This window comes from Chelonia mydas, chromosome 6 (assembly GCF_015237465.2).
Source record: "Chelonia mydas isolate rCheMyd1 chromosome 6, rCheMyd1.pri.v2, whole genome shotgun sequence".
NCBI lineage: Eukaryota > Metazoa > Chordata > Testudines > Cheloniidae > Chelonia > Chelonia mydas.
In genome coordinates, this window is record NC_051246.2 from 61,256,042 (window position 1) to 61,269,783 (window position 13,742).

The 13,742-nt window shown below is 43.9% G+C and overlaps 1 protein-coding gene and 1 non-coding gene across 14 annotated transcripts in view; both read right to left on the reverse strand.

Annotated features, from left to right (window-relative positions):
- Positions 1 to 214: 214 nt before the first annotated feature.
- The window catches only part of CKAP5 (cytoskeleton associated protein 5), a 105,394-nt gene continuing 91,866 nt past the window's right edge, over positions 215 to 13,742 (reverse strand). For all 13 annotated transcript variants that reach the window (XM_027831885.3, XM_043548341.1, XM_043548343.1 and 10 more), the window contains 11 exons: positions 13,535 to 13,708; positions 12,859 to 12,979; positions 11,896 to 12,075; positions 9,752 to 9,939; positions 8,294 to 8,369; positions 7,627 to 7,815; positions 7,408 to 7,545; positions 6,794 to 6,877; positions 6,536 to 6,695; positions 4,400 to 4,554; positions 215 to 2,897 (listed from right to left, as the gene is read on the reverse strand). In XM_027831885.3, the coding sequence (XP_027687686.2) occupies positions 2,643 to 2,897; positions 4,400 to 4,554; positions 6,536 to 6,695; positions 6,794 to 6,877; positions 7,408 to 7,545; positions 7,627 to 7,815; positions 8,294 to 8,369; positions 9,752 to 9,939; positions 11,896 to 12,075; positions 12,859 to 12,979; positions 13,535 to 13,708 (1,720 nt within the window). In that variant the 3' untranslated portion in view covers positions 215 to 2,642. The remainder of the gene's footprint in view (positions 2,898 to 4,399; positions 4,555 to 6,535; positions 6,696 to 6,793; positions 6,878 to 7,407; positions 7,546 to 7,626; positions 7,816 to 8,293; positions 8,370 to 9,751; positions 9,940 to 11,895; positions 12,076 to 12,858; positions 12,980 to 13,534; positions 13,709 to 13,742) is intronic.
- On the reverse strand, positions 12,694 to 12,804 carry LOC114021817. Its single transcript, XR_003566217.1, has one exon. It is a non-coding gene; the product is annotated as a small nucleolar RNA SNORD67 (small nucleolar RNA).

Below are 13,742 nucleotides of genomic sequence, written 5' to 3' on the forward strand. Positions count from 1 at the left end.
TTTTTCTGAACTGCTGGGATGTAATTAAACCCATCAGAACAATGATAGTGCTGACAACTATCACATTAGTATGCTAGTCTCCCGCACCCCCACTAGGTAATCTAAAAATCATTCCTAGAGCAGTATAGATGGCTGAGAGCAGCACCATATGGAATAAGGGAACACTGTAAAATGGTCAAGTTCCACAAAAAACTTGAGGGTTATCAGGTGCTTGTTTTATACATTTAATGGCCTCTGATACAAGAGTCTAGAGTAAATGTCCTGACTATGAAAACAGTTGTCAATTCTAATGTACTTAGTCTAACAGTAGGAAAATGAGGAAAAAATAGACTAGTTTCATGTCTGGTACAGTCACTTTAAAGGCTGACTTGTTACACACTTGTTTTCAAAACAAAATTTAACTAATAGGATGGAAATATTTGCAATAGGCTGATAAGTGTGTTTTTTAATTAAACAGTCTAAATTTTACCTATCAAGTAATTCCTGGGCCAACCATACACCATTAGACAAGAATAAGCTATACTGCAGAAGCAACATGGGCAAAAACCTTAGGTAATACTGGTTTCTACCACTGATACTTAATTGCTTCTGAACTTCCAAAATAACTTGAAATGTTAAGTTAGTGTTGTACAAGTTTACAGGCATTCCTTTTACTTCACTCACTACTGCACCAATTAGCAATTACAAACAAAGGATGCAGCATTTTACAACATATAGTAATGTAACAGCAGAACTCAGTCAGCTACTTTCAGAAACTTTGTGCAAAAGGCAAACCATAACCCAGAAAGTAACTGGCAATTTATCATTGCAACACAGCACTAATTGAGTGATAACAGCAGTGGCTCCCATGCCAGCAAACACAAACTATCCAGCTAGACCCTTGTCAACACATAGCCCCAGCTGCAGATTGTCTGAGCGCTCTGTCATAGCTCTAGTCCATTGAAAAGGGTATGAGGCCACCCTATGCCTAGAACTGTTTTCAGAGGAACTGGACAAAAAGCCTGGCAGGAATAGAATAGGGGTGGGAAGTGATTGACACCAGCTGGCCACTTACATAAGATGGGGATTCCTTCCATGCTACACAGACTCACTACAGGCACCATGTAGCAGGTTACTGCCTCACTAGAACTCCAGCCCTATCATTTCTGTAGGAGAGAATTGCAGAAGCTGCAGCACAGAAGGTAATGATTTAAACTATATTCTTCAGAGATGCCTTAAAATTCAGCCAAGATTAGTTTAGTGCCAGCCCTGGGGTAGGAACTGCTGGCTTAGAGAACAGATCATGAAGCAGCAGCTTTTCAGGGAGCAGTGATGAACCTAGAAGCAGGAAAATACTACAGAAACCCTCTGTGCCATGAGTATCACGGGATACAGCTCCAAAACATGGATGCAAGTCATATTCCATAACAAGTTTGCTGAAGACAACTATCACATTAAATAGTAAGCAGGCAATGCAACATGGGTCTCAATTTTACAGCTAAGGATTTTTTTTTGGAAAGTAGTAGCCAGAGGAAATGTCCTCCTACTAATCACAACCAATGGCAACCATCTTCAAAAACTAGTATTACCACAGGACGTGTAGACTTTTTGATTTTAGCGTGTCATCCCCCTAAGCAGATTCTCATAATTGCAATGGTGGTTCTGTAGGCTGGGATCCACTTGGATCTGCACTGCTACCTGAGGAAAAAAAAAAAAATCACATGAACTTTGACTCCTAGCTAAGAGTATTTTGAACATGGGATGCCGCTTACCTATTCTGTAAGACCATTTCTATCCCTCAGTAACCTCTCTTGAAGGGGGCAAATGTTTCACTGCACTTCTTCACAATGGGGACTAGGCTTGCTCTTGGTACTGACTTCACAGGGGCCTGTAAATTGAAGTTGCTAGTTAACATTTGTTAGTCTAAGTCAATTCCTTTCTGCTTCCTCAATGTTCTTAGGAAGAAGTTGAAAGGCAGCCATATTAACAGCAACAATACTGCTGGTAGAAATAAAAGGCTGAAAAGTCCAGGGTTCCCTTCCATGAATAGTGGGCAGCTCAGGGCAGTCCATTGCTGTATTCAGCTCAGCAATACCCATTCACTAGCATCCAAGAATACACAGTGGCTACTATTCCCATGGACAGTCACTGCTGCTCCTACAGGGACTGGTATAATTAATGCAAACTTTATTTACAAAAGACACTTAAATTAGTTACTCCATGCCATGCGTCCATACAGAATCAACAGTTCAAGGATTACATGGAGAAGAATTCACAAAATTAAAAGTGAAACCACTAAAGAGCTTCTAAGAGTTAAGAGCTAGGAAAAGATCTTAAGACAATTTTACAAATAAAAAACCAAGTTATGAGAAGCTAGTCTGAGCAGGAGGACAGCTGTTTACAGGTCTGTACACTACACCTAATACACAGACAATCTTCTATTGTCAAGAGATGCTCACTGAGAAGCAGAGTATGTACAAATACTTGTGCCACAATGACTCAGATCATCCCCCAAAATCCACTGTATTATACATAAACCAGTTTGTATACACTAGGCCTAAATGAGGCCCCTTTAACTATGAAGACTTTCTAGTTTAGTAAACTAAAGCTGAAGACAGCTAAGCAGCGGCCATGCTCACGCGCACGCTCTCTCTCAAACAGCTTCATTTGCGACTGCTTTTTATTCTCTCCAGTCTTTTTTTCAAGTCATCAATATTGGCTGCTGTGGAAGAGGAGGAAGAGGTGGCGGTTCCAATGCCAGAGGAGTGAGTCTGATTGGAGTCCAGGTCCAAATGCTGGTAGTGCTCCCGTGACTCACGGAGCTGAGAGAGCTTACTGTGCAGCATATCCGTGGAGGATGCAACTGTAGGGGTGGCTGGTTTGGAGAGCAGTGATGTCAATGGTGGTCTGTCTTCCTGCTACAGGGTGGGGAAAAAGGAGAGGTTATTTCAGACAGTGGAGGGCAAAAGCTGTGCAAGAAATCCACACCATAATGGATGGCTCCTCACGCTCATGGGGAACATGCTGAACAGAGGAAGAAAAGGAGCAGTCCAACATTAGTACAGTGTATACATTCCAACTCCTCCATTTCCAGCACAGATATGTAAGCTATTGCCACAGTGCATTAGCTACTTGGAACCAGGTGGTCACCCTATTTTAGGTTAGTGGTGACCAGAGTGAATTGTATGCTTCTCATGATCACTTGCATTAAGCACAAGTTTTCTGAATTACCTGTATGTGTGACAAGTTTTCCACATTGCTTGGGCTTACCTACCTTAGAGCCTAAATCTTTGCTTACTCACACTCGTCACATTTGGTTATCGCTCTCTGCTTCTCATCTCAATTAACTAAAGGAGCCAAAGGTCTGCACTATTGAGTACTACTTAGGATCTAAAGCAAAGCCCATCCTCACACACCAGCTCTCATTCTCTTCAGAGATAACAATCAGTTCCCATTTCATTGGGAAGGCCCACTGCGAACCTGCTAGACTCCCACTGTTTTTAAACTCTCAGTGTAGACAGAGGCTGCTCCCAGGTATGGCATCATGAGGACAGAGTGAGGAATTCTGAAGTAACTGAGTAGAAAGAAAAAACTTGGAATTGCCTGACAGGATTCTTCTGCCATCAGATGCTTCAGAGTCAAGTCACTGCTCTTCTGGGAATCTGCAGCTTCAAAAGTCAGTGACAGAGTTGAGTTTACATCAGCACCACATGCCATCTTGCATTCAGCAGTAAACTGATGTGCATGTCCTATTTTAAAAGGTCAGGGTAGTGTTCTACCTATATCTATACCACCTAAGCCTTGTAGCTATTCCTGGAGTCACCAGTATGTCTAAAGTGGCTGGCAGTAACCATCTTTCAATGAGTAAGATTCCCAAACAGAAAGCACTGGATGTATTGAAGGTTTGATCCATTCCACAGGTTCCTGATGTAACATACTGAGCACATTCTGCATTACTGCGGTCTCAAAATCCCATGTGCCCCAGCCACACAGCCCTCCATTCATGCTTTTAGTTGTTGTAGAGTGGGAGGGTACAGAAGTTTAGAAAACACAGTCATGTGACCCAGGAGTATAGCTTAATATAGGTATTACCCTTTAGAGGCCAGTAACTAAAGGTAAGTCATTTAGCCTTTCCCAGAAACTAACAGTTAACTACCTGGCAAGAGAAGATACAACTGTGGAGTCTAGCAGCTAGTGGTGTCTACATCAGTGCAGTAGAGAAAAGAGAGTTGAAGCACTAACAGAGTTTACTCAGCCAGGTAACAGCTTTAAAGCCATTTACACCAGGAAAGATGACATGCAGTAGAACTCACTGGGATCAGAGTCTGGGCACTGTACAGCAGATCTCCAAATGAGTGGCCTCAGCCCAAGTGGGCCACTTCCCTTGTGGAATTTATAGGGGTCTTTAGAAGTACAATACCTTTGCATTGTCAAGGCCACAACGCTGCCTGAGGATTTTTAGCCTTTCCAGGTAGACTGAAGGCCCCACCTCCTCCCCATTTGTGTTTCCTATGGATGAAGACACTGTGTTGGTGGAAGTGGGGAGACACGTTACCTCCGTCTGAGGAGAAATTCCTAGGAAAGGGAAAAAGAACACGTTTAAGCCTCTTAGCCTCATGTAGTATCCAACAGAACAATCTAGAGCTTGAGACTACACTGACCCACACTGTGCTCTTGGAAATCCCATTAATCAATTATATTTACAGGTAGGGCAATGGGTTTGAGAGGGTTGACAATGATTAGCCCATTTCTTGAAAGAAGTCAAGCCACCATAAGTGAGCAGCAAAGCAGCCCCAAAAGCCAACATGTTCTGGCCATTAATTGGAACAACTGAAGAGGCTATTGTGGGTCATGAGTAGCCATTAAAACCAAATGGTAAATTGACATTACATGAGGGAAAGGCTTTTAAGTTTATCCTTTGCTCTTCAGTGCAGCAAGCTGAGTTAGAGGAACACAGACGGCTGAGATATTCCTCAATTGACCTAAACCCACCCAGGGTTCTTGTGCAGGAAGCTTAAGGGCACTGCTTCTCCCAATTCCTCTTCATGTAATTGAGAGTGGTGAAAGAGCCTCCAAAGATCCCCTTTCCCTCTAGTCTCCACATATCAGACAGGCTTTATCAAATTAATGAAAAGAGCTCTCTCTCTTCATGGAATGGAGAAACTAAGAAGAGAGACTGAGGCAGAAAGTTGCCTTGGATCTTTAAAGTTGAGGGACAGACAGACACTCTCCACCCACAGGAAATAACTGAGTCCTGAAATATTTCTTAGTCTTTAAATGAAGCAAAGCAATATGATTAATGCAGTCTGGAAGGCTACATTGCTGAGGTGCTAGCTAGCACCTCATCTTTTGACTGTGCAGATTTTTCAAGGTGGGGACAGAAGTTAGTTCTGCATTACCAGCAGCATTTAGGAGGTTCTGAGAGACTCAGTCACTCCTACTGCCAAAGCTTGTGACTAATTACTTTGGGGGAAGGGGGAGTTAAGGGGAAAGACTGCAATGGGCACAGTGTTGGATCTTCTAGGAGCAGAAGGACAAGCATAGTATGTGCCCCTTACTATAAATAGCTATTCTACTGCTATGTTTCATGATTTCCTAATGGGATCTGTAGTTTTATTATACTGCATTTTCTTAATTACTGGAGTGTGCTTACGGACAAATTTTTGAATTCTGTTCTACTGAAACACTTCACTGAGCAAGTTGAGACATCTGAAATTCAGAATTTATGGGAACAAGGATCTAGTAAACAAGATAGCCTGTTAAGCGGGCCTCTGTGTTGACAGCTCTGAATGGAGAACTGTGACTATCCCCTGGCTTCCTGGGACATTTACAGGGTGACTTAACAGCTTACCTGATATAGACTGCTCCTATTAAGGATTGCCAGACTATTCCTAGCCAAGATTGGGGACATTAGAAGAAAAGCTATATCTTATGTCTGCTGTGTTGATGTGAAATCTACAAAGTTTATGCCTTGCTTCAATCTGACAGTTTCATGCAAAGATCCTATGACACTATTTTAGAGGTCCTAAAATAAGGAGAGAGAGAATTTTGCAGCTGCCACTCTGATGTCCTGATAGTATGCTTCACCAAGGAAGCCTAGCTTAGGATAAGGAGAACTTCAGAGTAAGTTACTGCAACAAGAATCGCTTGCTTGCCAGGCCTTCAACATAGGACTCCAGCGCACTGCACCCCATTAGACAGAGTAAAAGTTTAATTTTCTTTTAGAGGGGCACTTCTCTAACCATGACCAGAATGATGTCCCCTGAAGTCCTTTCAAATCTTTACCTCTATCTCTTCCCACCTAGTTCGGTAAGGTAACCACAGCACCGTCCCTGTGAGTGGCAAAGCATGAGTGGTCTTTGCAAGAGGTGCCATAGTGACTTCATGAACGTGCCACTAACAAGTGCTCAGAGAATAAGGAGGTCATTTTGGCAGCCCATAAGGGTCTCAAACATAGTGGCACTTAAGGGGAGCAGCTACAGTTGCCCCATTATAACTAAATTCAGCATGCCACATCCCCAGGCCAATTCACTTGTGTTGCCAAGAAGTTCTGTACCTGTAGATGAAGGAATGCGTCCTTTGCCCTCCCTTTCCATCTCAATGAGCCGGAGGCCTCGTTCCACGTAGCTCTGGAAGAACTGAGAGGAGTTTTTCAGGAAGGGCTCAATGTCTGCATCAGAATACTTCTTTTTATATTCATACAGCTCTGCCAGACCCTGGGGAAGGAGGAAAGTTTTCATGTGTTACCTAAACTGCAGTAGGCACATGAGGTGGTGTAACCTTCCCGTTCTTCCTATGATAAGAAAGCACTCACCTCTTTAGTGTTCTCCTTGGAGCCAATCTTCTTAAATATCTCTGCTAAAAAATCATTTACTTTGGCCTTTGAAGACTTTTCATCCTAAGAAAGAAATGGAGACTCCTCAACAAGATTTAAAGGGGCATCCCCAAAAAATTAGAGGTACTCAACTAAACAATTTACAATACACTCAAGTGCCAAGGACCTACCAGCTGCCTGTGGAGCTTCAGGGACAGAGACAGACAGACAGACAGACAGACAACAGCACAGGCTAGCTGAGTCAAAAGAACCGTCTTTTACAAGACGGGGGTTTATACAGACTCAGGTACAGCGGATGACACATTGGACTAGAAGTCTCATCTTGGGAGACCTGCATTTAAAGGCTGTTCTGGCCACAGTTGAAGTTTAGTGGACCAGTCATTATCAGAGCTCATGTTCAGCAAGCAAGAGGGGTACTTATTGAGTCTTAATGCATCTCAGAGGCACAGCATTAGATGGACCAATTTCAGATACCAATCACATATTCCAGTGGGCAGCCTAACTTCACATCTGTCTGGAGCTAGTTAGGCACTTGTCTCTTGGAACAGTCCATTTGCCACTTCTCCCTCCACCGTTAACTTCATGTGACTTACTATACGAGAAGCCCCCTTTTCTGTCTCTTTATCAGTCTTGCTTCCAGTTTGGTCCATGGAGTGCTTCATTACTCGACACAGGTGAGCCTCCAGCTCAGATTCATTCTTGTTTTCTATCATTGTTAAATGGTCCAAGATCTGAGAAAGACATAATAAAAAGAACTTTAAAGACAGCTTGAGCATCTTAAATTAAAGCACATAGCTGGTCTCTGCTCTAACCTTGGGCCCTTTCAGCTTGCACAGGGTGTGAAGCAGAGTCTTAAGTGTCCTTATGGGGAATTCACTTTTACACTGCTTCAGCTTCTCCTTGGGAAACACCTTCATGAAAATGTGGATGTCCAGCAGGATTCGATCCAGGTTGATGTTATTGATGGTTTCAGGAAGAAGCCGCACCATTCTCCACAGACACTGGAGAGAAAGAAAAAGTTTATGAAACCAACTGCTCAAGTCAGAGGGGAGTTCCTGCTGCAAGTTTTGCTGTATCCAGGGTCTCAGTATCTGGAGCTAGATGCCCAGAAGAATAAGTGCTGCTGTTGATTCCATTACCATTAGCAGGAGATTGACCGAGTTATTAGTGTATGTATACTACCATGAGCTTCACACAATGCTCTGGCCCTGCTGGATGCTTCTAATCTCATTAAGGGTATGTCTAACCTAGGATAAGGGGCGTTTAACACATGAACATTTTAACTAGAACCTTAGTGTAGATGGGGCAAGTTATATCTTAACATATTATGTCTAGACTAGGTGCTAGAGTAGCATTTAAAGTTATGTTCACCAACTTGGTCTTAAAGCACCTTGTTTCTGTTGGAATCAACAGTGTGGATTAGGAACAGACACTTCAAAGAAGGACCAAGTGAGTACACAATCCCCATTATAGGCTCACCTTCATGACAAGCTCCGAGAACTTGGGAGAGCTGGCTGTTGCTAGCAGACTGTCTTGGAGCAGAACAAGCAGGGCACTGGAGAGAACAAGTAGCATTAGATGGACAAATGCTATAAAGGAAATGGAAAAGCACAGCCCTATTGAACACCACACTAGTGGCTACAGACCACAACTAGTTCAACTTCCACACAATGCTCTGCACCTCCTCCCTGGCTCCAATATCTTACTATCACCTCCATAAAAATGGAGAGCTGAATCTCTGCAGGACATACCATGCCAATACTGTCAACTGACCATCCAATGAGACAGACTACAAGTTTAGGTTGTAGAATGGTTCATCGTAAAGCTTTACCCCAGAGGTGGGCAAACTACAGCCCTTGGACCACATCTGGCCCACTGGACCCTTGAGCTCCTGCCCCCTCCCCCGCAGACTCAGCTTGCCATGCCACCAGCACTCTGGGTGGTGGAGCTGCGAGCTCCTGACAGGCAGCGCAGCTGCGAGAGCTGCCAGCCTGCCCCGGTGCTCTAGACTGCACAGTGGCGCGGCTGCAAGTCCTGGTGCTCTGAGCAGCATGGTAAGGGGGCGGGGAGTGGGAGGGTTGGATAAGGGCCAGGGAGTCCCGGGGGACAGCCGGGGACAGGGAGCGGTTGGATAGGTGTGAGAGTCCCTGGGGGCCTGTCAGGGGACAGGGGTGTGAATAGGGGTCAGGGCAGTCAGGGGACAGGTTGGATGGGGGGTGGGGTGGGGGAACAGGGCAGGAAGTGAGAGGGGGCGCAGCCTTCCCTACCCGGCCCTCATATAGTTTCACAACTCCGACGTTGCCCTTGGGCCAAAAAGTTTGCCCACCCCTGCTTTACCCCAATGATATAGATTGGATAGTGATTTAGTTATAACTGTGCCCCTTTAGATATATCTACACAGCAGCTGAGAGCATACTTCCCAGCAAGAGTAGAGACCCTCTCAGGCTCTGCTTGAGCTAGCATGCACAAACAGCAGCATGGCTGTAGCAGTACAGGTGGCAACTCAAGCTAGCCACCCAAGTATGTACCCAAGGGAGTCAGGCAGGTTTGTATTCAGGTGGCTAGTCTGAGCGGCTGTAGCCACACTGCTATTTTTAGCATGGCTACCTGCACTGGGAAGCATACTCCCAGCTACTATGTAGACATTTCCTTAGATTCAGGGCCAGAAGCTAAAGTTACTGTCCTGATATGCTTGTTTTTTCAGTAGCCAGCTGAACTATTCTACAGCCAGCTTTGCTCACCACTTTAGTTAACAGGCCATTGTCTTGCAAGAGGACTCAATGCGACAGTGACTAACAAACGGTAAGGGCAGACTAGAGAGCCATGTTCTCTGAAATCACATACACGAACAGTGAAGTGGTATTTCATCTGTGGTACAAGACTGTTGTAGAGGGAGAGAACTTCGGTCTTCTCTGATTCTAACAAAGAGTAACTTACCTCAAGATGTTAGTCTGGTCAGACTTCTCCAGAACCTTCACCACCAAAAGGTTGACTGATCGGATGACCTGCTGCCCTTCCTCGAGGTCTTCAACCCGTGAATCCAGCATTAATGTAATGAGGCCATGCATTAAGTCTTTCAGCACTCCTGTGGAGGCCTCCCGGGCCAGGCTCTCCATCTGGAATAGCTGTCGATAAAAGCCAGGATTAGAAATTTCTTCAGCATGCATCATTTAGTTTTGGGACTCATCTGGGATTCTACTTGCAACTCCCTCTTTAAATATGCACCTCTTTCATAAAGTGTTTATATATTCTATTAAAACGTATGGGAAGAACAATAAGGTTATAGAGTTAAGCATTCAGAGGCAGGAAATACTGAAGTTAAGGCTGTACATGTAAATGTTAGTTGGTTTTATTTTGAAAACAGAATATGTAAAAATGGTTTCTTACCCCACAAAGATCTACTCCCCATGTTTGTATTGGTCAGAGCTACTGATTTCAATGACTAAAATGGAGATTGACTACATTTCCTACTCTTGGTCCTCCTGAGCCAACCCAGCTCAAAGGGAGAAGCAAGATTCTACTGCTTCATTTGTGTCAAGAATGGTTAAAATAAAGCAACCCTATTATCTGTGCAAACCCATTGGGGGGGGGGGGGGGGAGAAGGAGGTTGCACTGGACCCTGAGGAGCTAATTTGACTTGCAGACCTTTATTGTTGGTGGCGATGCAAGAAACTGAGACAGCACCAGCTAAGACAGAACTGCATTTTAATTGTGTTTCCTTATGTGTATGCATTAAGAGACTGTTATTACATTATTTTTCAGATACTGCAATATGCTATTTTTCCTTCAACCTTAGATACACATGAAGCATTACCATGCATGCCAGAGAATCTAGAAAAAAAAGTCATAGGTGGGCCTGGTACCAACACTTAAGGTTTTCCAATACTTCCCGCTATAAGACCTCGTTTTTAGTTGCACCTTTGCCAAATTTTACCTGTTTTGGCTGAAGTTTTCCATACCAGCTATCTGCCTCAAGTTAATGGGTTTGGATGGGGGAAAAACCAAACAAACAAAAAAAAAAAACTAGTGATCATAATGCATATGCACAAGGGAGCTGCATTAAGGTAGCACAGTCTCTTCCTCCTCCACCATACACTGAAGTCAGGCAGACCTATACAACTCCGCCGTCTTTCATTTAGGATGTTTGGAAGGCTGTTTAACATACAGACTGTACCATAGCTCATGCTCTAGTTCAGCCACAAGTTACTGGGCTTGATGCACAATTCTACATTCTGTGTTATGCAGGAAGTCAGACTAAATCATAATGGTCATTTCTGGCCTTAAAAATGCTGAAACAAAAATACATTTCCCAATCCCCTGACTAGGGATACTACAAGCCATTTTCAACAGTCAATGGTACTTCCTTTAGGCAAGGCCTCATCCCTGCTCAATTTCAGCACTAGAGTTGTTCAGGGTGGTCACAAGCCCTTACAAAAGGGAAAGTATTTCCCCCTTGCCACTGCCTCATTTCAGATAGCTGTGCCATGTTAGAAAGTTAAAAAAAAAGTTATCCTCCAACAGAAACAAAGTCTAGAAACTTTCAGCAATTGAAGACAGAGAACCCAACTGTAGCCATCATTAATCTTTCAGCCACGGTATTCATGACAGAATGAAAGTTCCCCATTCAATCGACATCTCATGTATAAATAATGTTTGAAATGGGCTACTATTTATCAGCAAGCTTCATAAAATAATAAGGGTACATATGTTCTGTACAGCCCTAGACACAAAGCTCAATCTATATATCACACCAACTCATCCAGAGGGTGTGTCTCACTATATTCCTTTTTGGAATAAGATTCCCTAACCCCTATTGTCCCAGGATGCTTGCAGCCAATCTGAGCATTGGCTGGAGACAGACATGAAGCGCTAGCTCCCCCTATGCCTCATGTACTTTGTATCAAATTTGATTTCCTGCACAGGGCTGTTTCTAGACTAGCTCCAAAAGAGCCATTTTAGAGAATAGCTAGAAAGAAGCCTTCTTAAACAAAATATACTAGAAGGCAAGACCTGTGCAGGACATATTCTCATCTCCACCCATCCATTTGTACAAGGCTTGTTCCCTTTCCTCCCTGTCTTACCGAGATCATGTTCCCAATGATGCAGCTGTAGAGCTTGACTATCTCATCCTTGTCCAGTTTCTCATCTGCCATGTGTGTGTTGTAGATCAGTCGGAGCTGCATGAATGTAGCTATTAGGAACTGGTCAATGTGGCCAGACATGGCTTCTGCTTTGTCCTCCTGTCTGAGGACCTCATCAATCTAAGAGCAAAACACCCAAGACACATTAAAGTTGATCCTCTGTAAACAGCACAGGAAGAATGTTTAACTTTGCTTCCCCCATACTTACTATTCCATTAGTCAAGTCGTCTACTTTCTAAAACTTCATCTAACAATTAGTGACTTTGCACTTCTACAACTAATCCAGTACATTCAGTGGCATTAGTGATTCCTTGATTAGCTATGACTTGTATCCTGTACTCAAGGAACTCGTACAAAATTTTGAGTGTGCAAGAGCTTATATTATGGATTCTGTAATTATCGGTCTTGTGTAGTTTTCTGGGCATTGCGCTCCCTAACAGAATGGTTCGAGGGTTATGAGTCAGGGCATGCAACTCCTACACTTGGGATTTGCAAGGCAGTTTCATCAAAAACCAACCCTCCCTGGCACAACATGGAGGTGAGACATCTAGTAACCAGAACTTATGTCAGGGTAAAAGCAAAGTTGAAATAGGAAGAGTCTTAAGACACCACCATCTCATCATCACTGACAGCTGTCACCAGCTCAGAGCTGGAGTCTATAGGGATGATGATCTAGTACAAGTTCCTACCTACAGAATATGTCCTACATTCTGTCTGATGGAAAACTGCTATGGAATTAGCGAGTCAGATGGCCCCTGTGCACTTGGCTGTGTCATCAGCAACATTCTGAGTGGTGCCCACATCACCTGACATGGCAACACCACCAGTGTGCAACTCATCACTCTCGCAGACTACTGGCCTTAGCTCAATGCAGTGTAGCTGCCAACTAAAAGTTCCACTTACCTGTGCCAGAGCCTGGATACTCGTATTTATGTCACCACTGGCTACCTGGGAGATGACAAAGTTGATGGTGGAAGCTGTATTACTGTGCATGTCATCGAAGTGTGGGGACACAGCACGGATCCTAGACAGTTGGGAAGGGAAAGGTCTTATGACTCTCCATGAAAAAATAGTTCCAACCTGAACTTCACTGGTGCCTTCCAGTCAGATTTCAAAGACAGAAAGCGGGATTCATCCTCACAGACATCCCTGTGAGGAGAGTTTCATTCTCATTTACAGAGGGAAAAAGAGATGTTCAGTGATGTGTCAATCACATAAGCCACCTGGGACAGAACTAAGTACAACCTAATCTCACTCAGACCACGTGTTACCCATGAGACCAGGCTTCCTTTTCCTGTGTGGTAAGCTTCATGGACAGCCCCCCTTCAGCATCTCTCCCCCCCAGATAATAATGAATTTTTTATTACAGCCTACCAACACGCCTCTTCCCACTCATATCCCATAGCCTAACGATCAACAGACCACTACCTTGATTGTCTTGACTCTTCACACTAATGTAGGTCTCAACTTCTTGGACAAAGCTTTACTTACACATGCTAGTGTCTATATGCACCTGCTCACGATGGTTCTAGACAGTTTCAATTGGCTTTCACCTAAGCAGGAATACATCTAAACTCACTTGGGTTCCGGGATCAGGACTGGCTCAAAGATGTCATCTAGTTTGTGCTGTACAAGTGCTGGCATCTCGCATCGAACTGTGCCATTGTCATTCTCAATTTCATCTAGATCCAGCTGGAATTCCCGTGGAACTGTATGTGTCGTCTCAGAATGGCCACTCATGTTGCGGGCTTGGCTATGGAAACCAGAAGAAAGGTGTTCATGTCTAT